We start from the raw sequence: 27,673 nt of genomic DNA, 5'->3' as shown, positions 1-27,673 counted from the left end.
GTGTGTGTGTGTGTGTGTGTGTGTGTGTGTGTGTGTGTGTGTGTGACTGTTCAGATGTGGTGAAACATTCCTGGAGGACCAGCACTAGAAAGGTGGAAGTAAGACATTCAAATACAGCCTGATACATGAGACCCTGTCAAGAACAAATAAACAAACAGACCAGTTTAAACATAGTAATTCTAGGAATAGTTCCTAATGAGAAAATTTCTATCTTTCATTTAAAAAATAAAAAATCTTCTTTTGAGGATGTTTATTTAAAATAATCAAGCACATATATTCTCTTTAAATAATTTGAGATAGATGAAAATGACAGTTTAAGGCAGCCACTCAGGAAAACTATATCTATCAAAAGAATGTTTTCATATTAGGTCAGTTGTAAATCCTAGGATAGCCTTGACAACATAGCAAGATCCGATCTCAATGAGGGGGAAAGGGAGTGTTTTCTTGGTCCAGTGGCTAAGGCTTTCTCCTTCACCCTCAGCTTCTCCCATCAGAGTACTTGGCTCCTGTGTTGCATATGAAATGATTCAGTCCATACCAACTCACAGTTATGACCCAAGTAGCATTGCTTATATATGCTCCTCTGCTTCTTACCTTTAGATACTCTCATCTTTGCTGAGGTAATATTCAAGTGTTTTTCCACAGACAAGAAGATCCTGTTTAATGTCGAGCTTTACCTTAGATCATATGCTTAGCTCATAAACCTCCTGGTACCTGGTCCTTTCCTGTATTTCTCCAGTGGCCTAAGTTCTAGTTGATCTCAGAATGCTTACACTTGCACTTTCTAATAGCTAGGTTGCCCTTACCTCACTTCAACTCCCATTTTTGTTTTCGAATCTTTGGTAATCACTGAGTTTCTTTTCTAATTCTGAAAAGTATCTCTCAGGTCTTCCTGTCATAAAACCTCAGGGTTTTTTTTTTTTATTTGCCATAATTCTAACAGTTATTTGTACAGAAAAATCTATACAATTCACAACTGCACATGCGTAGTAGTAGAAACAGTACCCCATTATGTATGACAGGAATGACAGGAAGAAGTAAAATAAATCTTGATCACAGAAGTAAGCCATAGGATGCATGAGGGAGCAAGTTGAGCACTCAGATTGGAGCTAGCTAATGTCAAGCCTAGATCCTGGGTCTAAATGAGGGTAAGTGGAAAACCCCTGGTACATGAACCAAAGGGGTAAATATCATATTGAAGAACAAAATGAGTAATTTATATAGGTAAAGGACTGTACTCCTGCGAGTAAATTATACAGGTAGGAAATTGTCTCCTACAAAGTGAAGTACACTGTCCTCATGTTAGAGAACAAATGTGTACTAACAAAGTGAATGATACAAGAAGGAAGAAATGACCCTGTTTCCTGAAAAACAAACTACCCAGGAGTGAGGACTGTTTCTAACAGAGTTAACCACCCAACACAGTCAACTACACAAGGAGAGGGCTCTTCTTAACACAGTCAGACACAGAGTGAAGACTTACTCCCATACAGTGAGATAACAGTCATGAGGGCTCTCTCCAACCCAAACTACACAGACTATCCCTGAAATAGCCAACTACACAAGATGAGGAGAGTGTCCAACACCACCAACTACAGGCTCAGGACTGTCTTTAACACAGTATAATACATACTGATGAGGAATAAAACACAGTAAACTACAAGGGGTAAGGATTGGGTCCAACACATGTTTGAGACAGTCTTTCATTACTGTGTATTATTACACAGGACTGACTCCAACATAGTCAGCTATGCATGATAAAGATTGTATCTAACACAGTCAAAACCAACTAAGAATTTTCTCAACATAAGGTGAGGACGATCCATAAGACATCAACTATACAGGCTGAAGACTGCCTCCAACACACTGAAACACACTGATTGTCTTCAACAGAGGAACCACAGAGGCTGAGAAAGGTCTTCAATGTCGTCAGCTACACAGAGATGTGAACTGTGTCTACAACTGTGAACTACACAACATGGATAAGAACTGTTTCCAACAAGCACAATATACAGGAAGTATCTCCAGTATAGTGAATTATCTCCAGTATAGTGAATCTGGATCCAAAACTGTTAATAACACATGATAAAAAAAAATCTCCAATCAATGAGCTATATGGGAGAAAAGTATTTTCTCAAACATGAAGTACTAGACAGTAGAGGATGACTGTCTCAGATGGGTGATGTAGACAGTTCTGAACTGTTGTTAAAACAACCAGCTACACAATTTAAGGACTGTGTGTAACACAGTGAACTACTGAAGGTAGGAACTATCTCCAACATAGTGTATGACATAGGGTTGAAAAATTGTGTCCAGCACAGGAGTAAGGATTATGTCCAAGACAACAAAAGGCATGAACTAATTCCAACATAGTGTATAACACAAGGAGAGACCCTTCTCAGCACAGGGAACTACACAGGGTAAGGACTGCCTCCAACAGAGTAGAATACACTGGGGTGAGGGCTATTTCCAAAACAGTGAACAGCACAGTGTGAGAACTCTGTCTAACATGGGGTAATACACAGGCTGGTAACTGGTTTCAGCACAATGTAATTCACAAGAGACTATGTGTAGCACAGTGAAATACATAGGAGTGATAAACTGTTTTCCACACAGTGAGCTACACAGACCAAAAACAAGTTCTAGCACAGTGAACAACACTCAGTCAGGCCTGTTTCCAACACAGTGAGCTACCCAAGGTTAGGCCAATGTTTAGTGTATTGAAATAAATACACAGGGTGAGGATTGTCTCCAACATAGTGTAATAAACAGTATGACTGTCTCCAACAAAGTGAACTACGCAGTTTGAGGACTTGATCCCAACACACTGGAATACACAAAGTAAAGGCTGACTCCAACATGGTGAACAACACAGGGTAAGGATGTTCTCCAACACACTGGACTACATTTACAGTAGTCCAATACAGTGAAAACATTGTGAGGACCGTCTTCAACACAGTGAACTACACAGGCTGTACAGCACAGTCGACTACACTCACACACATTCACTCATTCAGTAGAGAAAGACTCCAATACAATGCAATTCAGAGCAGAGGAGTTTTGAAGTGTTTCCCACTTAGATCTCCTGTGTCTAATTTTGATGTTTGTTACATTTAGATTTTATTTCATATTATCTAATAAACAAGTCTTTCCCTTCTCATGAATATTTGCCTCTTTGAGCTTTTTGTTTTGATGATGACAGAAATGAATATCATCATCAAATTACATTTTCACCAAGAAAAGTTGTTTGGTTCTATTGCATAGATTCCTAGTATGAGTTAGAAGAGTCACGAGCACAAATCATCTTTCAATAATGATAGCAATGACAGGATAAGAATGTGCACAGTAGCATTCAGAGTAGAAGTGTACCTCATTCTCTCCACAAATGCATAGTTGCAATTTCAAATAATTCCTACTAAGCATAAATTCTTGGAGGGAAAAAAAAAAAAAACAAGTCTTCAAATTCCTTTCCATCAGCCAAGATTCTGCCACACATATATCATTGGAATGATAACTCTCTGGGGACAATCACATCCTCTAAAAATAATTTTGTCTTTACTAGGATTCCTGTAGTAGGCATAGATTCCCACAACCAGAGGCATCTATCAAGAAAAGAGAAGGAACATTTTACCTGATATTCACCAATGCCAAACACCAGCAAAACACCAATGAGGTCATGTGACATTCACATGAGAGCCTCATTACAGTTAAGCAGAGTTAGGAAAATCTATTCATAGGAAGGTCAAATGCCTTATCAGATGGAGTACAGTTTTGTCAAAGGTTTCACTCTTTGGTTTCTGATCCTGAGAACAATTACATGATATTGCTTCATTTCTGACAACCCCCATGCTTACCATGGCCAGTTTTTCTCCTAGATATGCTGATATACACTTTTGTTTCTCTGAAGTAGAAACATCACGAAGATCAGCCTTGTTTCCTACTAACATGATAGGAATAGTTCTATGGGCTCCATCCTACCAGGAAGGAAAATAAATGGACATACATCAAACATTGAACCAATAATGGTGTTGCGACAATGATACAAGTATCCAATTGTCTCAAGGTGCCAAATTTAGCCTTTGTAATCATTTATACTTTGTAGAACAAAATTCATATCTATTTTCATTTTTTATGTCTTAGTGCTAATTTGCAAAATTTCTTAAAATTAAGATAATATTTTTAAAACTCAACGTGCCCTGAGATACAATCACCCTTTTTCCTCTGAAATTCAGAGAGGTGAAGTAAGAAGATGTAAATCTGAAGGTTGAGGTCCAAAGGAACTGTATTGTCTCACTTAGGCACTGTTCCATTCTTGGGTAATAGAAAATGTAAAGGGTATGAAACTAGGCAGCTGCAGAGTACTCAGTGTATTTTAATCACTACATAGCCCAGTAGCATGACCAGAGAATTCTGTGCAGGTGGAATGTCCACAGACTGTTGGGTGACAATGTCTCCTTAAAAAAATAGTCATTCTTCATCAATTGCTTTATCTCAAATTCAAAAGTATACACTATTCTTTACCTATGCAAGAACAAAACTGGGGTTTAAGGTTCTACACTCACTATTCTAGTTTATAATAAAGTGAAATAGTCAAGTCCTAAATATCAGTCTTCTTAAGTCATAAATTCCAAAATCACCCAAATAGTGTGTGCAGATTTTCACACGATATCAGACCCCCTAGTGGGGCCAGAGGCCCATGTCTGAGGTGAGGGTCTCATATGGAACAATCCACCTTGTCATGCTATGCTGTAAATAAAAGATGTGACGGACAGAACAGAAACACAAGTTTCTACTTCCTTCCTAGGATAAGCAGCAGTCCCGCTATAAACACATGGGAATTACACTGAAGTACTAAAATGACATGCTCACTCAGTTTGGTATGTCCCTCATACAGGATCAAGACATGAATATAAAAATAAGATGTATTTGACTTTCTGACTTTGACTTAAGGATTATAAGTATAAGTGTTATTTGATGTAAAGGAGAGCAAGGAGCACATGGCCCTCCTCCATATTTATTGTTTCACACATTCAGATGCTCATGATTTATTTTCTTTGGTGATCTCCCCGGGATTCATAGTGAAGACAAAAAAAATAATAATTAATCACACTAGCCAAGAACTGAGTGTCTCAGTGAGTTCCTAAGGTCTTATAAACAGAATGTAGCACCCCTTCAATTACTGACTTGAACACTGCTTTCTCCATGAGACCCCTTGCTCCTGCTGCCTCACCACAGTCTTGGGCTCTTCCTCCTTTACTCTTCTGCAATACCTGTCAACTCCTGTCATTCACTTCTTTGCTATATTTTTCCTTTAAGCCTGCTCTCTTCTCTATGTCTGCCACTAGCAATAGCTCCACTCTTTTTACCGAATTAATAGGGGTTCTTTTAATTTCAATGCCTCTCCTTGGAAAAAGCCATGGGGAAGTCTCTTTCTGGATACTCTTGTTTCTACAGTGAAATCCAACGCAATGTGACACCTACTTTCTCTCTCATAAGAACTCTAAGAATTCATCTTCTTTTCTTCCTTTTCTGACCACATGAGGAAGTAATATGAATGGCTAAAAAGCTCACTTGTAATATGCAAATATAGTAGCTCATTTATTATAAGGTCATTTTCCTCATTGGCTGATGATGACTTTTGAATTGTGATTTTTCTGAGCATTTTCTTCAGCAAACACATAGGCTAAAAATGTAGACTAATTCTCAAATATTAATGAGAAGATGTTTGGCCAGGACTCAGTGCTCTAGCCCATTAAGTTCTACTCAATAGTAGAATTCACTCTTGCTGGGACAAGCACTCCTTAGGGTTCCTTTACTTTCATCAAGGCAACTGCTATTCACTTGTAACTCACTTTTGTACTTTACCAAAGAAATAGACAATGTTGAGTCAAGAGGTTGTGAGCTTCATTCTGTCTCTATGTATTCATATTATGAATACAGACAAGTGTCATACACTTTCTATGCCTCAAGGTTCTCACAATATATAAAAATTGCTTGTTTCTATTTTATTTTTGAGATGTTAGAGAAATAAATGTAAATATGGATAATTTTATCAAGTAAAATATTACAGAAATGTAATACCTTCCATTGAATTTATAGTGACTTTAAGATACAGTGCTTTTCCTCCCCCTGAGGGGGGAGCAACCTTACCAGGCCACAGAGGATGACAATGCAGCCACTCTTGATGAGATCTGATAGACTAAGATCAGAAGGAAGGAGAGGGGGACCTCCCCTATCAGTGGACTTGGGGAAGGGCAGGCGTCAAGAAAGGAGAGGAAAGGTGAGGTTGGGAGGAGAGGAGGGAGGGGTTTATGGGGGGATACAAAGTGAATAAAGTGTAATTAATAAAAGTTTAAAAAAGATACGGTGCTTTGGTAGAACAAAGGGCATACTTATGTTTTGACATCAAAAAATTATTTGAATCACATAGCATGTTTTCATTAATTCTGTAGTCAGGAAGAGAACACTACTGCACAAGCACAATTGATAACAGACAGTATGTTCTTCAGCCATGACTGTAACTTAATATATTTAAAATACAGATAATATACTTACTTGGGAAGCTGGATTAACTACCAGCTTATATTTTCTAGAGAGTACCCTGTTGTTTTATATGCTTGTTAGTAACTTGCAGTACACTTCCTACTTTTAAAATTTTTGACTGTGAAGCCAAATGATATGAAAGGTCCTTAAAGGGAGACATCTTGACACAGATGTTACTCATCCCACTTGATAAAAGTACTAATTCACATTTTCAATGCATCTTGTGATATCTAAGGATACCACACCATAACTAGAATAACCTTAACTTTCTCTCTTAGCCCATGCTAACATCCCAGTGGTATCTGTCTCAGCTGTTTCTAAAATTCCTAACACATCTTATATCCAATCCCACTACTTTTATGTTTGTAAAAGTTGCTCTTTTTAGCTACCTGTTTCCATTTTATCATACAGGGTTTCTATACTTTATTTAGCAAAGAGCCCAGAAGTTGAAGTTGTTTCAGAAGCTACTTGAAGGACTATCTTCAACTTTAGAAAAGACCCTGAGAAGAGACAAAGTTGCCAAGTGCCACTAGAAACTGTCAATCTTCCTGAAAGCAGGGATCAGTAGTTCCTAATCATGTTCACTCCAACAAAAAACAATGGAATTTCTTAACAATCGATGACTCCCTTGCACAATTATCTATTTCTTCATTATAATACTTACCTCAACCATATCCACCCATTCTCGTACATTAAGAAAGCTTTTTTCACAAGTGACATCATACAGCAGTAAGACACCATCTGCTTTTCTGAAGTAAGACTTGGCGATACTTCTGAATCTGGAAAAGACAAAACCAAATTTCATCACCATTCTATTATCTAGTCATTGCTGTACACTTCATCTCTACTATGTCCTTTAGCTTTACTTTATATATCCAAGCCTACTAAATAAAAACATTAATAGCGAATATTACTGATAAACTTCAAGTAATTACTGATACACTGACAAAGCCCATATTTTTCTCCATCAGACAATCCCAAGATTGTCTGCTAACCGCAAACTTTAGCTAAAGCAATGGGGAAGCATAACAAAAACAAAATTCAATGTCCGAAACCAGCTACCAGGCATGTGGGAAACCAAAGATGCCTATCTCAAAAAAGAGTCAGAAAGTGACTGAAAAGACAGTTGATATTGAGCTATGGCCTTCACGTGCACACATGTAGATATTCATATGCATATACCCCAAAACATAAATAGTAGAAGTTCCAGTATGCTGGAAAACTGTGTTATGAAAAAGAAGGAGTAGGCTTTGTTTTGGTTTGGTTTTTTTTGTTTGGTTTTTTTATATGAACAAAGATGATTTACTAAGGGCCAGATACAGAGAGACCTGGATGGAAGCTATAGCATATCTCCAAGAGTCCAAAGAAGAAAAAAACAGTGCAGTAAAATATGAAGTGACCAATGGCATCACTGAATAATAGAGTATGGTATAAACATAGGCATCTCAAAAACTCATTGCACAATTGAGTAAATTTTTAACCACAGAGAGCTAGATTAAAATGAAAATGTATGCTTCATACTTCTAGTCATGGCAAGAAATCTAAGATATGGAATCACCAGAATATGCCTACCACTTATTGAGAATGTTGTTGTCCTTCAATCAAGGGTATTTGACAAGGTATTGTCAACCATCATTTACTGCTTCAAAACTAAGTATCCCTCCAAGTGACACCATATTCAGAAATAATGTCTCCTCTCCACTGCAAAGTGTGATGTCCCAAACACATATCAGCTTAATGAAAGCCCAGAGTCCCTTCTCATACAAATGATACATATACATGGGAGGGGATGTTGGAAAATGATCTTTTTTGATACTACATATAACTTACAATTATAAGTACAATATCTTAAAGCACTGTGATATATTGTGAATAAAAATAGTATAGTAAACCCTATGAGGCTTGCCTTTGTATTCTTTAATCCAAAACACTATGAAAAGTACTTGCCTCTCTTGTCCAGCTGTATCCCAGAGCTGAAGAATTGTTTGTTCACCATCTACAATTAGAGTTTTCATTTGAAAATCAACTCCTGAAATAGAAACACCACACGTAATTCTGTAAGTTGTGACTTAGATGATAGAAAAGCTAAAGACAAAGACAAAGTAGAAACAAATACACTTGGCTTTCAAATACTGAGTTTCAAATAAACTAGATCACACATTCATATTTATATAAATGGATGTACTATCTGCAGCCAGGCTGATTTTAGGAAGTATTCACTATGGAATAAAGAAAGCTCAGCTTATTTTTCCTAGATGATTGAACTCAGAGCTATTTTTTGTGCATGCAAAACTGTGAATACGTATGTATATGCACATGCATGTGTATGTTATGTGTGCTGTTTATATACTGCATGTACATGTATGCAAATAACACGGTATGTACAATACATGAATGCTCACATGTGACCACTGTGCACACATACATTTATACAAATATGTGTGCATATAGGTGTATGACACACACCCACACACACCTCAGGGTCTCTATCAACCAAAACAATGGTTTCTTTTATGAATTAAAATAAAGTGAACTTTCAGTTTTGTTATCATAAAAGGTTTGCCAGAGAACTATAAATTTACAAAGACGCCCAAATTGATAAGGGCAATCAATTTGTTTTATTATTTCTGATTATCTAAATAACTCTTTATATGAAGAAGCAAAGTAAATGATAATGGATATATTTCAAACCCCTTCTATTAATTATTATGTAAATTTGAAAATCACAATATTAAATTTCTTTACTTTTTTGTTAGTTCTTTGTGTACTTTGGTATCAGGAAAATAGTGGTAAGAAGAATTAGGAAATGCTCCCTCAGTTTCTGTTTTGCAGAATAATTTGAACAGTATTGCCATTAGTTCTTTGAAGATTGGTTAGAATTCTTCACTTAATCCACCTGGCCCTGAAACATCTGTGGTTAGATTATAATTACTGTTACTATTTCACTAGGGGCTGCAGGCCTCTTTAAATTGCTTATTTCATCTTGATTTAACTTTAATAGTTTACATACATCATACATGTAAATATTCATCCATTTCTTTTAGGTTGTCCAGCTTGGAGAAGTATTTTTTTACTTTCTAAGCTTAAAATATGTCTTTATTATTATTTTAATTGTGTTATATATATATGTATACATATATATATATATATATGTAAGTCATGTAAGTTATGTCAACTGTAAGTCATGACCACTTACACAGATTACATATCAAATACCAGATCTGCATACCGGATATTTAGATTATAATTCATAACAGTACAAAAATTATAGTTATGAAGTAGCAAGGAAAATAAATTTATGGTTGGGGGTCACCACAACATGAGGAACTGTGTTAAAGGGTTGCAGTATTAGGAAGGTTGAGAACTACTAATGTAAAAGAATAAAATAGATTCTTAATATCACTGTGTGCAAAACGCAGATCTAAATGGATTAAGAAGCTTAATATAAGACCAAATACTCTAACTTGATAGAAGAGTAAGTGGAGAATAAGCTTCAGCTCATTGGTACAGGAAAAGACTTTCTGAACAAGCATCAACAACACAGTCATTAATACTAACAAGTAGCAAATGAGATAACTCATGAAAAGCTTCTGTACTATAAGAACACTATTATTTTAGCCCACATGATAAAAAATTCTTACCTATTATATATCTCAAGGAGTATTGCTATATATGATATAGAAAAAACTAAAAATAACTGAACATCAAGAAAACATCTCAATTAAAATACAGGATACAGAATGAAGTAGAGAATTCTCAAAAGATAAAACACAAATGGCTGAGAAACATTTAAAGACATGTTCAATATCCTTGGCCATCAGAAAATGTAAGTAAGAACTACTTTGAGATTTCATCTTATCCAGTCAGAATGGCCAAGGTCAATAAAATAAATGACAGCTTATAATGGTGAAGATACAGGGAAAGAGAAACTCCTATTTATTGCTGGTGGGAGTGTAAACTTTTATAGCTACTATGGAAATCAGTTCCTCAGGAAGCTGGGAATAGATCTACATCAAGATACCATTATTAGGCATATAACCAAAGCACTCTACATCCAACTACAGAAATATTTGCTCATCTAAGTTCTTTGCTGCTCTAATTGTAATAGTCAGAAATTGGAAACAGGTATATATAAATTTACATAATAGAATACTGTTTAGCTGTTAAGAAGTGAATTTATTAAATTCATTGGCAAATAGTTGGAGCCAGATAAATATCATCCTAAGTGAGGTAACCCAGGCCACCCAAAAAAAAATTCCACATTTTCCCTTATACGCAACTCTTAGCTTTTATGTTTTCAATACTCTTTAAATATGCAAAAAAGACTCCTAATGACATATTACTACACCTATTGATACATGTATTGTGGAACCCATATTTACTGTAGGGACAGTAAATAGGAATTAACACAAAGACTGACAATTGGAAAAGGTATAAGAGATAGTGAGAGATTTTGGAGCATTAAATTTTTAAAGAGATCAAATCTCAGTAATCTGTGTGGAAGAGGAAGCAAAAAGATTCTATGAGCCAGATTGGATGGATGACTCCAAGAAAATAGTGTCTGCCAGAGGCAACAGGACTGAAGAACATATGAACTAACAGAGACTATGTCTGCATGCATGGGACCTTCACAGTTTCAAGCCAGGTGGAGTCTAGGGCTGAAAAGAAAACAGAAGTTAGGACATGGGATCCTAACCCTAACAAGGAAGATCTTCGCAACTGTTAACTGTGGGTGAATGAAAACCAGGTTTCCTCAATGGAGTGTTACTGAGTATCTGAATCACACTCCAGGGCAGGCTCCATGCCCAAGAGTTGTTACCCAACACAACTGAACTCCACAGTGTGAGAGGCGCGTTTTTTTGTTTTGGTTTGTTATATTTTCTCTTATTTGGTTGTTGTTTGTTTTGATTTTCATTTTTTTTAATGTGCATTTTGTTTTTGAAAGAGTGAGAAAGACCATGAAGTTAGGTGGGTAGGGAGATGTGATTATTTGGGAGGAGTTGAGGGAGAAAAAACATGACCAAAACATATTGTGTGCAATTTTTAATTAAAAATTTGTATTTAAAAAAGACTCAGAACAAAAGAAAGAAAAGAAAAAGAAAGAAAAGTAATGCTACTTAAACTCATTTTCTTGTAGACATGTGAAAAGGAGCACAAACACAGATTTAATTTTTACTTTAATTTCAAATTTGCCACGATCATTGAAAGTTTTTAACATAAAATGAAGGATCAAAAGTTTTCCCTAGCCACTTATGGAAATATGCAGTTCTTTCTGCATCTCATTTTTAAAATTTATTTTGGTCAACTTGTTTCCACTGAGTGAAAGTTCCGTAAAGGTTGAGATTCAGTCACTTTTTCTTCATTGTATATCTCTCAGCATTACAATACCAGGCTCTCTACAAAAGGCTTGAGAAATATATGCTAAATTAAAGAATCTAAGTCTAAGCAGGGTTTGTTTGATTTTACTGTCTACAGAGATTCCCATTGTCTGTCAGTTTTTTCTTTATTAGATTTTAGTTTTTTAAATTTTAGTCAAAAAAAAGGATTATTCTAAATATAAGGGCACACATACAAAAACACACAGTCTCTGTATACTGAAGTCATACACATATACTTTATTTTGTGAATCTATGTATATAAAACCTGAAAGAAAAGAAATCAAGCTGGTAAATAGGATGGTAATTCTTCTGTTATCAATGGAAGTGAGAGCCATACCTAGGGTTGCACTTGTGTTTCCCTGAAATTCATTCTTACAGAGTCTCATGAGAAAGCTGGACTTTCCCACTGCAGCATCCCCTGCAAGCACGATCTTGTAAGCCTTCTGAGATGTATGTTTGGAGTTGTCATCCACCATGCTTATCTAGAGAGATATAACAAAATGAGTGATGACGGGGTCATTTTTCCTCTTAAGTAACGTGCCATGAAAAGAATAATGTCAGAAGCTACCTACTTGAGATGAAAGAGCTGAGATGGGCTTTCTGGAAGAAATAACAGTACTGCCCTCACCAGCAGACCCCTGTGGCTTCCAGTGTAAGACAGAGGCCACACTTTCAGAAGCAAATGCTTCTTCATCTCTTATATCCGGAACCTATCAAAAAACATCAGCAATTAAAAACCAAATATCTTAACATATATATGTCACAGAGCAAAGACAAATAAACTATGCCACTGAGTCTACTACCAGTCTACTATTTCAGAACAAATCTTTGATAATTCTTCCTTAGTTTAGTGGGAAAAACATCCATTCTAATTAATAAGGTTCTTATTTATGACCTTAACACTTAACAGTGTTGTTAGGACAGATTTCTGTAATACATGATGAAAGATTTTACTCAAAGGAGAGCATCAGTGTCATGGCTTCTGGCTTACATCTGTGTCTGATGCATCTCCCCGAAGGCTTTCCTGTGTTCTGTGTAAACTCTGAAATCCTCCCTGTTGCTTGTAGTCTACCTCAGAGTCACACTCATTGGAGTCTCTCAAAGTAGACAAGCCACTGTCAAAGCAGCTCTCAGGCAGGCTGTCAACTTCATAATTCATCTTCTGCAGAGGATCACAGAGAGCCAAAGAGTCACAATCCTCATCTGCATATGAAGAATGGAATGACCTTGTGATAAAAGAGGAGACAACTTTACCAAGAAGTTCACAATGAGCAAAGGGACAGGCTGACAACATTGTCATTTGCCAGGAGACATAGTATGTTCCCGTAGCTTGGAAAGAGGAAGTATACAAAGTATAGTCAGTTTATTTAGTGCAGTAATTTGTGACAACAAAAGCCCTCAAATGAGAAACCTCATACATGTTACTCTTTTTAATCAGCTGGTCTATTTCCTGATACAAAGAATGACTACACTAGATACAATTACAGTCTTAACACTACTTTAATAAAATTTCCCTGGAACACAAGAATTTTTTTTTTACCATAACACAGACCACATTCTGCACAGTCTGTCTATTTCTAGATTTAACTTTTTTCTATTTTTTGTTATGTGTTTATTTTCAAGACAAGGTGGTTGGGAAATTTTTTCCTTGAAGGTGAGGAGGGGAAATTAGGCAAAACCTACCCTCATACAATGTCCCAATTACAAAACAGTGTTCAATTTCACCAAAGTAGCACCTAGAAAACTAATGATTTTATTACTTACTTACAGAGCATGGGTAAGAAGTTACCGATAGGCGCGTGAATGAGCCCAAAGTAACTGCACAGTAAAGTCTTACCCAGTGTGGATGATGGCTTCCCCATAGATGCACAAATGGAGCCCTCTCTCTTAGTCTTTTTCAATATATATGTACTCTAGCTAGTGCCCAGGACTTCAAGGCCATGTACAATTAAAGCAAAACTACATACAACCAACTGGTAGAGGGGCAATGAATACTCAGGTGAAGATTCCATGACCCTCTCTATCCCTTCTTTCTATGCGGAAAAATCAGCACTCAATAGCCCATGCCTAAAGATTTTTTGCAAGCAAGAAGATCTGTAAATTAGCATAGAAAAAAAGCACCTTGTTAACTTCACATATCAAATTAGCCCCCAGGAAGGAAGTTCTGCACAGGCCAAGGAGGTTTCTAGTTGGGTTCAGAATGAAAAACTATTCTATCCTTGCATCTCCAAGGGCATGGTGATATGGTGAAAACACTGTCCCTTAAAACATACTGGGGAGGAATTCTTATTCCAGTACCAGAGCCACATTTGTGGCATCATTTTTCAAAAATAAATCGTGATGAGACTTCTGAAGTAGTTTTGTTTAGTATGCTTTTTTCTCTACATCTTGCTGAGAATTGCTTTTAACTACTAGTCCTGAAAAAGTTGCGTTAAATCTGCATATTTTAAAAATATGTATTTTTTACTAACAAGATGTTCAGTTGTTTCTTAATAAATAAACCATTCATTTTATAAATCAGCAAACACTCAAAAAAAATAAAAAATAAAACGCACTCAGGACAATCTGTAATGAGAGACTTTCCCAATGACAGAAAGAGCTTCAGCTGTCACCAGCTGTAGTTGAGCACTATTGTTCTGTAGTGAGGAACTTTCCCAATGGCAGCAAGAGCCTGTGCTATCACCAGGTGTGATAGAGCACTACTGATCATCACCAGCTGTTACATGGCTGTCTGTCATAAGATTGTCCTGTTGATAGTCCTCAAGGAGGAGAGAATGAAGAGCATCAATAAAGGGGGCTGCAAATAGTTTAAATCTGAGGGCTCTGGAGAGAGAAAAATGCCATAGCCCAAAGAGTATGGAGGAGCTCCGAGAAAGAACAAGACTGCAATAGGATCCCCACTTCAGATCCTGTTGCTGTCGTTGCAGTGAGACAAGCAGATGGAGAACTCCTGAAACAAGGTTTGGACTGACTCCAAGGAACCCAACAACTCTAACCAGCAGGAAGCAGCTAAGAAAGAGAACTATGTCCCCTCTCCCACTAACTCTTTCTCTCTCCTACCTGGTGTTGGGATGTTGGAAGGAATTGGGGTGGAGTGGAGAAAAAGAGATATAAAAAATGTAAATAAGAGATTTTTTAAAGTATAAAATGGGAGGGCAGATCGTTATCCAGGCTTGAATGGAACTCTACAGTGACACAGTTGTTTGGGGTCACTCCTGCTCCTGTAAGTTAGCCCTACAAACTCACTTGTTTTTAAACCAGTGGTATTTATGGAGCTATATCTTCAGACTTTCCTTGATGCCTACATATACCCATGAAAAAGTCATGCAATATCAGAATACTAAGAACATGCTTATTTATAATAAAAGTAATCCTCCCGCACATACAAATGAGAACAAACCTGAGTTAGAAAGCTCCAGACATACTGGAAGCTTTAGTGTATAGTATACTTTTTACTTTCATTTTATACTTTGATATGCCACAAACTTAACTTTTAGCTAGCCATGCTGGACATGTACACACACACATACACACACACTAATAATCACTGTTTATTATGTGATGTCTTAAAAGTCAAGTTAAATTCTAAGCTTTGGTTTCAGTTTTTTTAATATTTAGTAATTCATAAGCCTAGCCATTAAACATTAATATTAAACATGGACAGATCATGACAAGAGGCTTAACACAATACACCATCCATAATGCAACAGCACAGGACATGATTAGATGTACAGGATGGTGGGTGCACATTCAATCACTCAAAGCATATTGAGAAAATAGCTCCCCTCTACAATATGTTTACTGCTTTTCCTTTATCACATTTCTGAGCATTAATGTAAGATCACAATAAACATAACTTTAATTAAATATATTCCTTTATTTTAAGATAATTTGTCTTACTTTCAACTTCATTCTAGAACTCAGATGATAAAAGAAGTGGGTGTTACATACCTATCATAGGCCAGTGGTTGAGAAGAATGGTGATGAAATTTGGGACTGCTTCTAGAAATTGTATTTCCTGGTGATATGTTATTTATACGCTGTAATGCACAAATGATGGTTTAATATGTAAACACTTCCCATACTACAGACAAGATGTGCTGATGCACATCACATTTTAACTCGCAATACACATTTTAAAAAAATCTATGACCCCACATGAGCAAATGTGAACATGAAAAAAATCACTTGGGAAGTTTCAGCAAACATAACAGAATGCTTTCTCTTCCTCTTCAGATCTTACTCTTATATAGCTCTACTGCATATCCCACAAGTGTCCACTACCTCCTCAAATATTTCAGGACTCCACAACATTAGCTGCTTCAGATTTGTCTCTTCTGGAAGCATAATCTTGTTGAGTAACTCTTCTGTATCCAAACATGGCACTAGATTCTCATACCCAAAGCTGAGCCACAAAAGTGCTATTAGATGCTTCATTGCAAATGCAATCTGGGGAAACTTGTTTTTGCCAGGGAGGGTTTAAAATAGAAAACTCTCATTCATCAGGAGTCTGCCATACAGAACATCACTAAGCAGAAGCATAGCTGCCTTCTCTTGACTGACAACATTTTTTTGACCACAGGATTTCGGACTTTTTCTTGTACTTTGCTGTCCTTCTGTGAAGACTAACTAGCTCTTAAATAATTAAGCCTTCCAGGGCAAAAAGTATCTTTCCCTAGTTTCATAGAATATCTAAACACTTGGTTAATATAATTGCATTTATTTTTACAAAAAGAGCATATTTTTAATTTAGAAAATTCTTATCCTCTTTACTTTATGTAAAAAGTGTCTCACTATAAAATCAACATGAGGTTATGCTAAAATATCACATTGTTTTCATGCCCCAAAACATTTGATGAAGAAAAAGAACAGAATATCTTGTAAGATGACATCACATACCAAGGATCTGTTGAGCTTGCTGTAAGTGTTTTCTAGTGCACTCCTGAGGCCATCATTACTGTCATGTAGCTTCCTGTTAGCTGTTCTGTATGGGAAGTAGACAAACAGTTACATGAAGCACTGGGAAATCAATGTTTCCACTGTTTCATTAATGGCATCCAGAATTCACAGATATGTAACACTTTTTGTAATTTTCTGTTTCCCTTCAAACCCCAGAAACAGATACAAATTACAATGACACAATCGATTAATTCTCTTTCCTGCAGGTCTGGGAGCATTTTAAGAATAAATTTGCTGGGCTGTGGCACTCACTCTTCCCTCTGATAACTTCTGTGTCAACAGGCTCCATGCAGCTCTTTATTCTCAAGCTCACACAGGTGAGCCCTAGGCATCAATGCATGCTATATAGCATGCTAGCTATTCCTGCATCCCATCCTCTTCAAACCTTAAAGGAATTTTTGTTTCAAGCATACACTTGGTTATTGATCTCAGACTGATTGGAGCTTAAATGTGTACTTACCTCATGGGATATCATGAAAGTCATTTAACATCCATTTCCCTTAGCTAAAAGATATGGATCTCAGAGTCCCTATCACACAGAGTATCTTTTTTTCCTGTTTATAGCCACTTCATCCTTCATATTTCAGTCTGTTATCACTTCTACCGGGAGCACTTCATTCACCTTCCATAGCTCTCCATGGAGAGAGAGGCATGCGCTTTTCTTTTGTCATACTTCTTTCATTTGGATATATATCCATATCTATCTATATATACAAATATATACATATCATATCTGTATATAAATATGTATGTATATGATATCTATATATAGATAGATATGATATATACATAGATAGATAGATATGGATATATATATATATTGCATTTATTTATATGAGTAATCAGTTTCTGTCTTGCTCCTCTCTACTAGACTCATAAGGAGAGAGATTTTTTTCTGCTTTTCACTGTACTATCCTCAATTACAGGGCCTCTCACCTATGAAAGCTGTTAACTGAGAAATCTATTGAATGAGTTAATTAGTAAATAAATTCCTAAAACTATATAACAAGTGACCTCTACAGTTTCCACAGCTGAGAACACTTCTGGAGAAAAAAGCATTTGCCTAGCCCAACATTATTTCATTTAGTAGATTGAAAACCAAAGAATATACTGTGTAAGTGAAACAAATGGGGGAGAAAAATCAAAGTTTCTTGAAGAAGAACCTCAAAGCATGGAATTACTACCTTCACTTAGTTGTGAAGGTGACAGTTCAGGATAGAATTTCTTAGGAAATGCTTTTTTTTTTTTTTTAAGAAAAGATATAAGAAACCTAAGAGTACTTGTGTGTGTATGTGCGCATGTGTATGTGTGTTTGTGTGTAGTTAGCATGACACAGTGAGAAAGGATGAGTAAACTTATTCTTTGGCCCATTCTTGTGAGAAACTGAGGAGCTCTCCAGATACGCAGTAGAGAACCTTGAAGTTGAAAGTTGCATTCCTAACAGGCATAACATAGCCATTTGATATACACTTTTCTAGCTTGGGGGTCTTTGAGAACTAGATTGTGCTGGAGTGATTCAGTTAGAGTTAGAAAGTGAAGTGGACATGCCAAATGTTCTGCAATGAGAAGAGACAGTGACCTAAACACCAAGCAGGTTGTGTTTCATATCTTATTAACAAACATTAGCTAAAATGCAGTGAGCATTTTATACAAGAACTTACTGGAGGATTTCAATTTGCCTCTCAAGACTATTGCGATCTTCTGTGTACTCTCGGATTATTTCCAGATCCCTGCAAAATTATATATTGTGTTTCAGTGAGGAGAGAAGAGACAGCAGGTGTGAGCACGAGGCACAGGCAAACTCATCACTAGTTCCCAATTCTCACAAGTTATCAAGCTTCATCTATAGAAACCTGTCTGTTTGCTGCCGAATGAGAACTCAATTGCATACAGGAATTTAAAAGTTCCTTAGCCAAAAATTCCAGGCCCTTTCCAAATGTCTTATCAGCTGTTAGTGTATCTTAAAAGGTTGTATCCTATTCAAACCATCTCTTTGTCCAGTGTTCTGACCATCCTTCTCCAAGCCAGTATTTCTTTTCTGTGACCTTGCTTTTCTGTTTCTCTTCTTACCTCTAAGACTTTCTTCATCCCCTATCTGTGAAGCAGAGATAATAAAGGTCCCTAGAAGATAGGGTATTCTGTGGATGAATGTATGAACATTAATAATGTGCCAAGAATGGTCCTGGCAGGTGCAATGCTACTTGCTTCAGCTGATACTGCTGCCACTGGATTCTCTTGTCTCTTGACCAAAACAAGCAGATCCTTTCTGCTGGATCAGCTTAACAAAGGTATTCACACCCTGGATCACCTTAACAAAGGCTGAAACAAGGCAGTTACCCAGTCCCATCCTGCTAATGGTATTACTCCTCAGAGCTCACTGCTTAACTTTTTGTTTTTGCTTACCCAACTGAATTTAAAACTTTTACAGAGCAGTAACATAAGTTGCTTTTTTTAAATTTTTTTTTCTTTATTAATTACAATGTATTCACTTTATATCCCCCCTGTGGTTTTCTCCCTCCTCCTGTCTCAAAACCTCCCTTCCTCCACCCTCTGCATGCATGCCCCTCCCCAAGTCCACTGATAGGGGAGGACCTCCTCTCCTTCCTTCAGATCCTAGTCAATTAGGTCTCATCAGGAGTGGCTGCATTGTCTTCTTCTGTGGCCTGGTTATGCTGCTTCCCTCTCAGGGGGAAGTAATTAAAGAGCAGGCCAATCAGTTCATGTCAGAGACAGTCTCTGTTCCTATTACAATGGAACCCACTTGGATACTGAACTGCCATGGGCCACATCTGCGCAGGGGTCTTAGGTTATCTCCATGCATAGTCCTTGGTTGGAATAACCCCTGTGCTCAGATTTTTTTGGTTCTGTTGCTCAGACTATCATAAGTTGCTTTTATTATCTCTAAGGATCCAAACAATATAAAAAGTAAAAAGCAGTACCATTTAATAATACTACAGTGCCTTAATACTGACTGAAGTTTGAAAATAAATAAAACTTCTTTCCCCAAAACCCCCAAATTTACCCTCTCTGTATATTCATACAGCTGTATCTCTCATGTAAACAAGCCTGTCTCTGATTATGTGAGGTTCTATGTTTCTAATATCAATACCTCAAAACTAAAGCACTGACTAATTAATGAACTCACATGTTTAGGCCAGGATTCTTATCTGACAAGCACTTTTAGCAGAGGTGTGTTTTCACACAGTATTTTCTTCCCACAGCCACTTACAGCAAGCAGTTTTTAAGCATTACACTGGCTTAAGAGGCCAATAAGTCAAATGTTTACTTTTTTAAAAAAAGATTAAGCGTGTGTGTGTGTGTGCACGCAAACTGGTCACTAAAGGTAACATCTTTAGAAAGCAATATATATTCCCCAAAGTTAAGAATAGCTCTCCATTATGAATAGTTTCATACCGTTCAGAATTCAGACTCTGGTCGGCATAATCACTTTTTAAAGCATCTAGTTCACTCTGAAGAAAGGCTATATTTGTCTGTGCTTCCAGAAGATCTTTCTGGAGTTTTTGATTTTCCTAAAGAAAATAAACCACAAAGGTCATTAGTCTCAGGTTTTTCTTGCTTCTAGAAAAATGAAGCAGTATATACTATAAGCCCACAAAATAAAACTACCTTTTCTCAGTTCTTCTTCACATCTGTCTGCTCAAAGAACCAATTATATATTCAAAAATTGTATATTCTTAAAGTTTACAGTGGTTTTTCATTTTGTATGTAACATCTATCCAAAACTATAATGAATAAAAGCTGATAATAATGCACTAATGATATTAGAAAATTAACCAAGACCAAATATCTGAACATCTTCCCAAAATTGGTTACACTTGGTTGCTTTTAATAATATCACCATCTAACTTTTTGAAAATGTAATTAAAAATAGGCATAGTTATGAAACTTTACATTTTTCTATAAAAGAGAATTCACTGGACACTTCCAGTTCAAATAGTTGACTATGCACAGAGACAATCTATTTTCCCTTCCCAGAAAACCTCCTGAATATGAAATTACAATGGAAATTAACCATTAACAGGTAAGTAAATGGCAGAGGGGCTCATGAATAGTCAAGTGACATTTTTAGAAAATGAAAACCAGATGTGTGCCACCAAATTTTGGGCAGAGTGCAGGGAATCTTATGAAGAAAGGGGAGATAGAAAGACCTGGAAGGGACAGGATCTCCACAAGGAAAGCAACAGAACCAAGAAATCTCAGCCCAGGGGTCTTTTCTGAGACTAATACTGCAATCAAGAACCATGCATAGAGATAACCTAGAACCCCTGCACAGATGGAGCCCATGGCAGTTCAGTGTCCAAGTGGGTTCCCTAGTAGAGGGAACAGGGGCTACCTGTAAGATGAACTCAGTGGCTCACTCTTTGATCACCTCTCCCTGAGGGGGTAACAGCCTTACCAGGCCACAGAGAAAGACAATGGAGCCACTCCTGATGAGACCTGATAGCTAGGATCAGAAGGAAAGGGAGAAGGACCTTCTCTATCAGTGGACTTGGGGAAGGGCATGGGAGGAGCTGATGGAGAGAGGGTGGGGTTGGGAGGGGACAAAGAAAGGGGCTACAGTTGGGATACAAAGTGAACAAACTGTAATTAATAAAAAATAAATAAATTTTAAAAAGACCAACGAGAAAAGCTGAATGCAGGTAAAGTCACACATCCAAAAGCAAGGATGTTTCTAAAAGTATGGGAATAACCACGTAAAGAAGCTTTTAACACCATGTGTGCATTACTTTAAATAAACGTTAAAAAAAATATAAGTAGTATGTAATTGAGAGAAAGTACCTCTTTTATAATATAAAATAATGAAATATAACAGACCTTTATATTTCAAAGGCTTTCTATAATTATAGTATCAGTTCCTCTTTAAGATTTTATTCCAGAAACACAAAAATCATAAATACCACAAATAAGTACATGCTGTCTGTGTTGGTTTGTTCTTTTCAACTTGATACAAGAAGTTAAAGTCATTTGGGAAGAAGAAATCTCAATAGAGAAAATGCATACATAAGATTGGCCTATAAACAATCTGTTGGGCATGTTCTTGATTAATAACTGATATGGAAGTTTCTACTATGGATGGTGACATCTCTGGGCAGGTGGTCCTAGGTTATATAAGAAAGAAAACAATGGGAGAAAGCTAATAAGCAGTGTTTCTCCTTGTCTTCTGCTTTTCTTCCCACCCTTACTTTCTCTGGTGACAGAACTGATGTAAATGGAATAAACTTTCCTCCCCAAGTTGCTTTTGGTCATGGTGCTTTTTCATATCATACCTGTAGAAAACTAGCTAAGACACTGTATTTTTAAGTTTATTTTTTATTGATTTTACATCCTGGTTGTATCCCCATCCTTTGCCCGCCCCACTCAGTCCCAACCACTTTCCCTCCCTCCACCCTTCATCCTCCACCCTTCCCTAGGCCTCAGCAAAGGGGAGTTCCCTTTTGTGTCAACACAGTTCATTAAATTGCATCAGGACTGCGCATGTCCTCTTCCTCGGTGGCCTGGCAAGGCAGTCCCACCAAGGGAAGTGATAAAAAGTTAACAAGTGAGTCCATGTCCAATGCAGTCCCGTATTTCCTTACTAAAGTACCCACATGAAGCTTAAGCTGCCCATTTGCTACATCTTAGTATGGAGCCTAGGACTATTTCCTGCATGGACCTTGGCTGATGCTTCAGTCTCAGCAAACACCTGTGGGGCCTGGTTGATTGGCACTATTGGTCTTCTTGTGGAGCTTCCTTTTTCTTCCACATCCTTTTCTCTTTCCTCCCACTTTCCCACAAGACTCCCCACTCATTGCCATGTGTTTGGCTGTGATTTTCAGCATCTGTTTTGAGGTGCTGAGAGAGATGACTCTCTCAGAGGTCATCTCTGACAGGCTTCTTTCTGGAAACTTAACAGAGGATCTTTCATAATGTCTGAGGTTGGCGCTCTCCCACAGTATGGGTATTTCGTTGGGTCAGGCATTGATTGGGTATTCCCTCAATCTCTGCTCTATCTGCCTTTTTCCCTACTCATCTTGAAGGCAGGGTGAATTTGGGGTCAAAGTTTTTGTGGGTATGTTGGTGTTCCCCTCCCTCTGCTAGGAGACTAGTCTAGTTAGAGGATGTCCCCCTAAGACTCTATGGCCTCTGCTGTTAGGAGTCTCTCCTTGAATTCACCTCATATCTTCCCAGGAGCCTACCCTAAGTTAGGTCTCCAACTTTAAGACACTGTCTTAGGAAAAAAATTTATTTCAATGAAGCCTGATTCTTACCATTGTTAAATCATAAATTTGTTTCTTTAATGCTGTCACATCTTGCTTTTGACTTATGTGTCTTGATTGTTCTTCAAGCTGAAAGAGGAAACAAAAACTATACATTTCCAAACTCATTTAGAAGTGCTTTGGTGAGGATTATATATTCTTAAATATGAATGTGGAATACTCGCAGTTTTCTATTTTTGACATCTTATGACTTTACAAATCACAAATTAAATAAAATCTATAATATTTAAACACTTATTTTAAATAATGCAAACAATTGGAGGACTTTCATTATTAAATGTATTATCTTTTAAACCCTGGAAAATCCCTTTTGGAAACTACTCCACTATAAAGCAATCTTTGCTCTGCTTGTCTGGTGTGAGAATATGGGCATTCTCGTTTATCCTCTGTGCTTAACACTTTCTATTTCACTTTTTAATGGTCTTACCTTCTATTAGAGTGTATGAATTTTTTGTTGTTGTTTTTTTTTTTTTTTTTTTTTTAGTTGACACAGTCTCATATTATACAAGTTAGCCTCAATTTTGCTTTGTGACTAAGGCTGGCCATTTGAATACCTTACCTTCCTAACTCACAAGTGCTAGAAATACAAATGAGTGCTAGAAATAAAATTTAAGAGGAGTGTTAATGTCAGACTCACCTGCTTTCTTCACGGTGAATTTAAGAAGTGTTTGCAATAATAACCAAAATCACTAATACCTAAGCATGATGTGAAGCTAGAGAAACAGAGAGAGAAAGAGAGCGAGAACTACAATTTTACATACATAAGGTCAGCATGCTTGCTGATACACTCATATCAGAGTTCAAGAATATCTAATACAAAAATAACTTTCCCATGAGTCAGGGCACATTTGTGAACCCAGAATTCAGAAGGAAAAGACAGGAAGATTGTAAGTCTAGAGCCAGCCTTCCCTACACAGTGAATTCAAGATCAAGCTGATCAAGGAGAGATCAAGACTATGTCTCAAAAATAAATGTCCCAAATACAACATTTTCTTAGCATGTATAAGAAAATGGTCAAATACTAGCGTTAAAATCCTAGCACTGCAAACAAAAACAGAAAGACTGACTACAAAGAAGTAACATCCCAGATCTGTGAGGGTTTGTTTGCATGTGTCCTTAAACAGAGGGCTTCTTCACTAGCTCAAAATGCTTTTCACATTTCATCATGCTATCTCCACCTCACCAGAAGTTGTCATGTGACATGACTACCATGTGACTAACTGTGATTAACAAATAGATGAATATTAACCAGGCTTGGTATCTAATCAAGATGGTCTCAATTTCCAGGCATTGCTTTCTGCTGTATCCTTCCAGACAGAAAGAAGAAATGATTGCTTACTTTGAATTGACTCTTCTGTAGGGCATGAGGCAAGTCTGCTTCCAGCCTTCTACAAGTGAATCTCAGCCCGTAGATTCTCTAATATTAGCACTTTTATGAGAGTCAGATGGTTGTGGCTTTGTGGACCTACTTCCAGGTACTTTAGTCCATTGATCTGTGTGTCTTTCTAAATGCCACTTCTGTGTTGTTTTTGTTGCTAAGCCTGTGTAGTATTACTTGACTTAAAAATTGTTTTTGTGATGTATTTTTAAAAAGCAGATGCCTTATGACTTTACAGGAGAAAACATTATGAAGAAATAATCCAAGACTCTCAGAATCAGTTGTTAAAAATAGTGACAGTTACAATAATCTGTAAATAATCCTCTATAATTTTTGAGGCCCTTAACATTCTCTGCTAAGAAACTTGTTTGCTGTTTTATGTAGCAAACATGTGAGGTAGGCAAGTAGTCTAGTACAGGCCAGAAGCATGGACTCTACTGGTTACTAGCTCTGTAATTCTGAGCAGGTCTTTGCCCTCTCTGCAACTTAGTCTTCATTTGTAAAAGTAGGACATTTAATAAGAACCCAGAAACAACTGATATTTAGCATTTTCAAATTATGGGAATAATATTAATAACTTATAGTCAATAAAATACAAATTACCATGGTGATACAGAATAATTCATTATTAAAACTGTTTTAAATGAGAAAGTAAAGATTAAAATGTTAAAAATATTTCTATGTGTTATAAGGAAAATTAGTATAATTTCAAAGAGGACTCAGGCTGCATCATCCTCGCTTATGATCTCTCACTGTTAGGTGTTCATTATATGTTATATTAGGTTACATTTTTGGCATCCATCCTTGCAATACAAAAACTTAGGAACTCCAGAAATAAATAAAGACAGTGACTAGAAGTTTCAATGGATAAGCTAATTCATCATTAGGGAATAGTTTCATAGGATGATGGTCTAGTGACTATTTAAAACTACATATAAGATAATCATGGAGAATCACTTTATAGAGGACTCCAAGACAATTGTTAATCACTGAAGAGATTAAGACCATCATAAGTGACAATGATGAGTTAACTGTAACTTAACTTTAGTGATGCATATGGTAAAACATAAGAATATCCTGTAGGATAGTCTAGGCAGCTTCATGAGCTTCTAGTGCTACATGTTACTAAGAATATTGGGCTCCCCTATTGAGGATCCTAGTCTCAATAATAAACAAATTTAGTAAACAACTCAGAAGAAAGCTCAAAAACAATTTTATAATATTTTAAAGGGAAAACTTTATGCAGGTAAGCTTTAATCTTGGTGGCTGCCAGTGGGTAAAGATACTGAAAAGGAAAACATGCCCTTTGAGCTAAGATTGGCATATTCAGCCATGGAGGTCAGCCACAATACAGACAATGCCACATGGCAAAAATGTAGTGGGGAGGAATAGAGAGAAAGAATAAAAAGTCCCAAGGCATCAGGAAAAGCATGTCTAGAACAGAGATGGAAGAAATAAAATGTTATGCTTTTCTGAGTAATTTAAAGAAGATGGGAGAGGAAAGGAAGTTCCATGGATACCACTCACTAAGCAACTGCACATAAGGCAGTGTTTCTGGGAAGGAAAACTGCATTATCTTATTAAATTCTTCCTATCTCTTTAGCATGGCTTTACGTGAATCCACCTTTCTAAAGGATTGTCCTTTAAACCAAGAGACTTCCTGGCCCACTTGAATTAACTTGAATGGTTGGGGTAACCAGGAATGGTAGGTTTCTACACAGATTAAATAGATTGGATGTTCTTGACCAGTATGAAACAGCTTTCCCTTAATTGCCATCCAGTACTACTGTAATATTTTACTTTTAGTTGTTTACTTAAACTGTTCCCACTACTTAGGAAAACAACCACATGTAAGATCTGAGCTTAACCCTGATATAACCAGCTTCTAGTGATAAATGAGAGTTTATTTCTGTATATAAATTGAGATGTCAATTTGATAGCATGATGTCAATAACACTAAAAACATCTGTACCATAGAAGCTGGTAAGGGCTCCAAATCTGCCCTATCCCACTGCCTCACTCCAGAGCCACTTTTTACCATGTGCCAACAAACCAGAGTACATACAAAATGTTTGTTGGAACCAAAAAAGAGAGTGCCAGCACTCAAACATGCATTTGCTCATGTTTCTACAATTTTTTTCTTACCTCTTAATATTCGGGTGATTGCTAGACCTGGAACTTTCTACTTAAAAGAACAATTTCTTATTTTGCTTAATATTTACTAATTAATTATCTGCTACACACCTTCAAGTAACCTAGGAACAGGAATACAGCCAGATAATGTTTCAGTAAAGGACAGACTCTCCACTGGTAACAGGGGATTTACGCAAAGCACTTAGTGAATGAAAACTAAAGAAACAGGTTTGATGAACTCTTCAAGGATAAGTAAGATATTTTATTATTCCCACATTAAAAGTCAGATGGTCCAGTAGTTAAAAGAACTACAGGGCTTTCAAAAATAAGTCTCCCAAGTTGTTGAACTGACTCACAAATGTCATTTTTTCTTCTACTATAATATAATTTTAATTTTTTTTTTAATTTTCAATGTCTTAATGACACAGCCTCAGTATCTCAATGACACAATCAGATACTGAGGCTGTTTCTAGACTATCTAGATGCCATATACAAACCTTTTTTAACCTTTTAATGGTCACCTGTAGATCTCCTACTTCTGTTTCATACTGACGTCTTAGGTCACTGAGGGCTTCCTCAGCTTTGCGTTTTTCCTGGAAGGAAAATTAAAAACATGATTTAAGTAATTTCGATATTATAAACAGCCTTCAAACCTTCATAGACATGAAGCACTTTGAACCAAGTTAAGCTGACCAAAATGGTCCTAAACAGGAAAGATGAGATTAGACGGCAGAAGGACACCAGGAAGTTTTAGGTGTGTAGCAGTGCTAGACTTGAAACCTTCAAAACTGGAAGAACTGCAGAGCATCAAGATTCGCACATGATCTTGAAGTTCAGTCTCTAAGACTGTAACACTGTAATCAGGCCAACATACCCCAATAAATCAGTTAACCATTACTGTTAAAAAATATAGCGCAGCTACGAGATCCCAAGAACACCTACATCTTATGATGTCTCAAAATTCAGGAAGGCACAGCAGTGTACCTGTTGGTTGGGGGGGGGGG

At 36.8% G+C, this 27,673-nt stretch overlaps 1 protein-coding gene across 1 annotated transcript in view; it reads right to left on the bottom strand.

Annotated features, from left to right (window-relative positions):
* Positions 1-27,262, bottom strand: part of Rasef (RAS and EF-hand domain containing) — a gene marked incomplete at its 5' end in the record, with an annotated part of 38,495 nt that extends 11,233 nt beyond the window's left edge. The window contains 12 exons of the mRNA XM_055604907.1: positions 3,855-3,974; positions 7,208-7,322; positions 8,491-8,572; positions 12,259-12,403; positions 12,494-12,631; positions 12,913-13,147; positions 15,873-15,961; positions 16,821-16,905; positions 18,542-18,610; positions 20,295-20,410; positions 23,150-23,227; positions 27,167-27,262. Of these exons, the coding sequence (XP_055460882.1) occupies positions 3,855-3,974; positions 7,208-7,322; positions 8,491-8,572; positions 12,259-12,403; positions 12,494-12,631; positions 12,913-13,147; positions 15,873-15,961; positions 16,821-16,905; positions 18,542-18,610; positions 20,295-20,410; positions 23,150-23,227; positions 27,167-27,262 (1,368 nt within the window). The remainder of the gene's footprint in view (positions 1-3,854; positions 3,975-7,207; positions 7,323-8,490; positions 8,573-12,258; positions 12,404-12,493; positions 12,632-12,912; positions 13,148-15,872; positions 15,962-16,820; positions 16,906-18,541; positions 18,611-20,294; positions 20,411-23,149; positions 23,228-27,166) is intronic.
* Positions 27,263-27,673: the final 411 nt, after the last annotated feature.

Source organism: Psammomys obesus, unplaced genomic scaffold (assembly GCF_907164565.1).
Source record: "Psammomys obesus unplaced genomic scaffold, mPsaObe1.curated_primary_1811, whole genome shotgun sequence".
In the NCBI taxonomy this organism is placed as follows: domain Eukaryota; kingdom Metazoa; phylum Chordata; class Mammalia; order Rodentia; family Muridae; genus Psammomys; species Psammomys obesus.
This window is presented reverse-complemented; position numbering and strand designations above follow the sequence as displayed.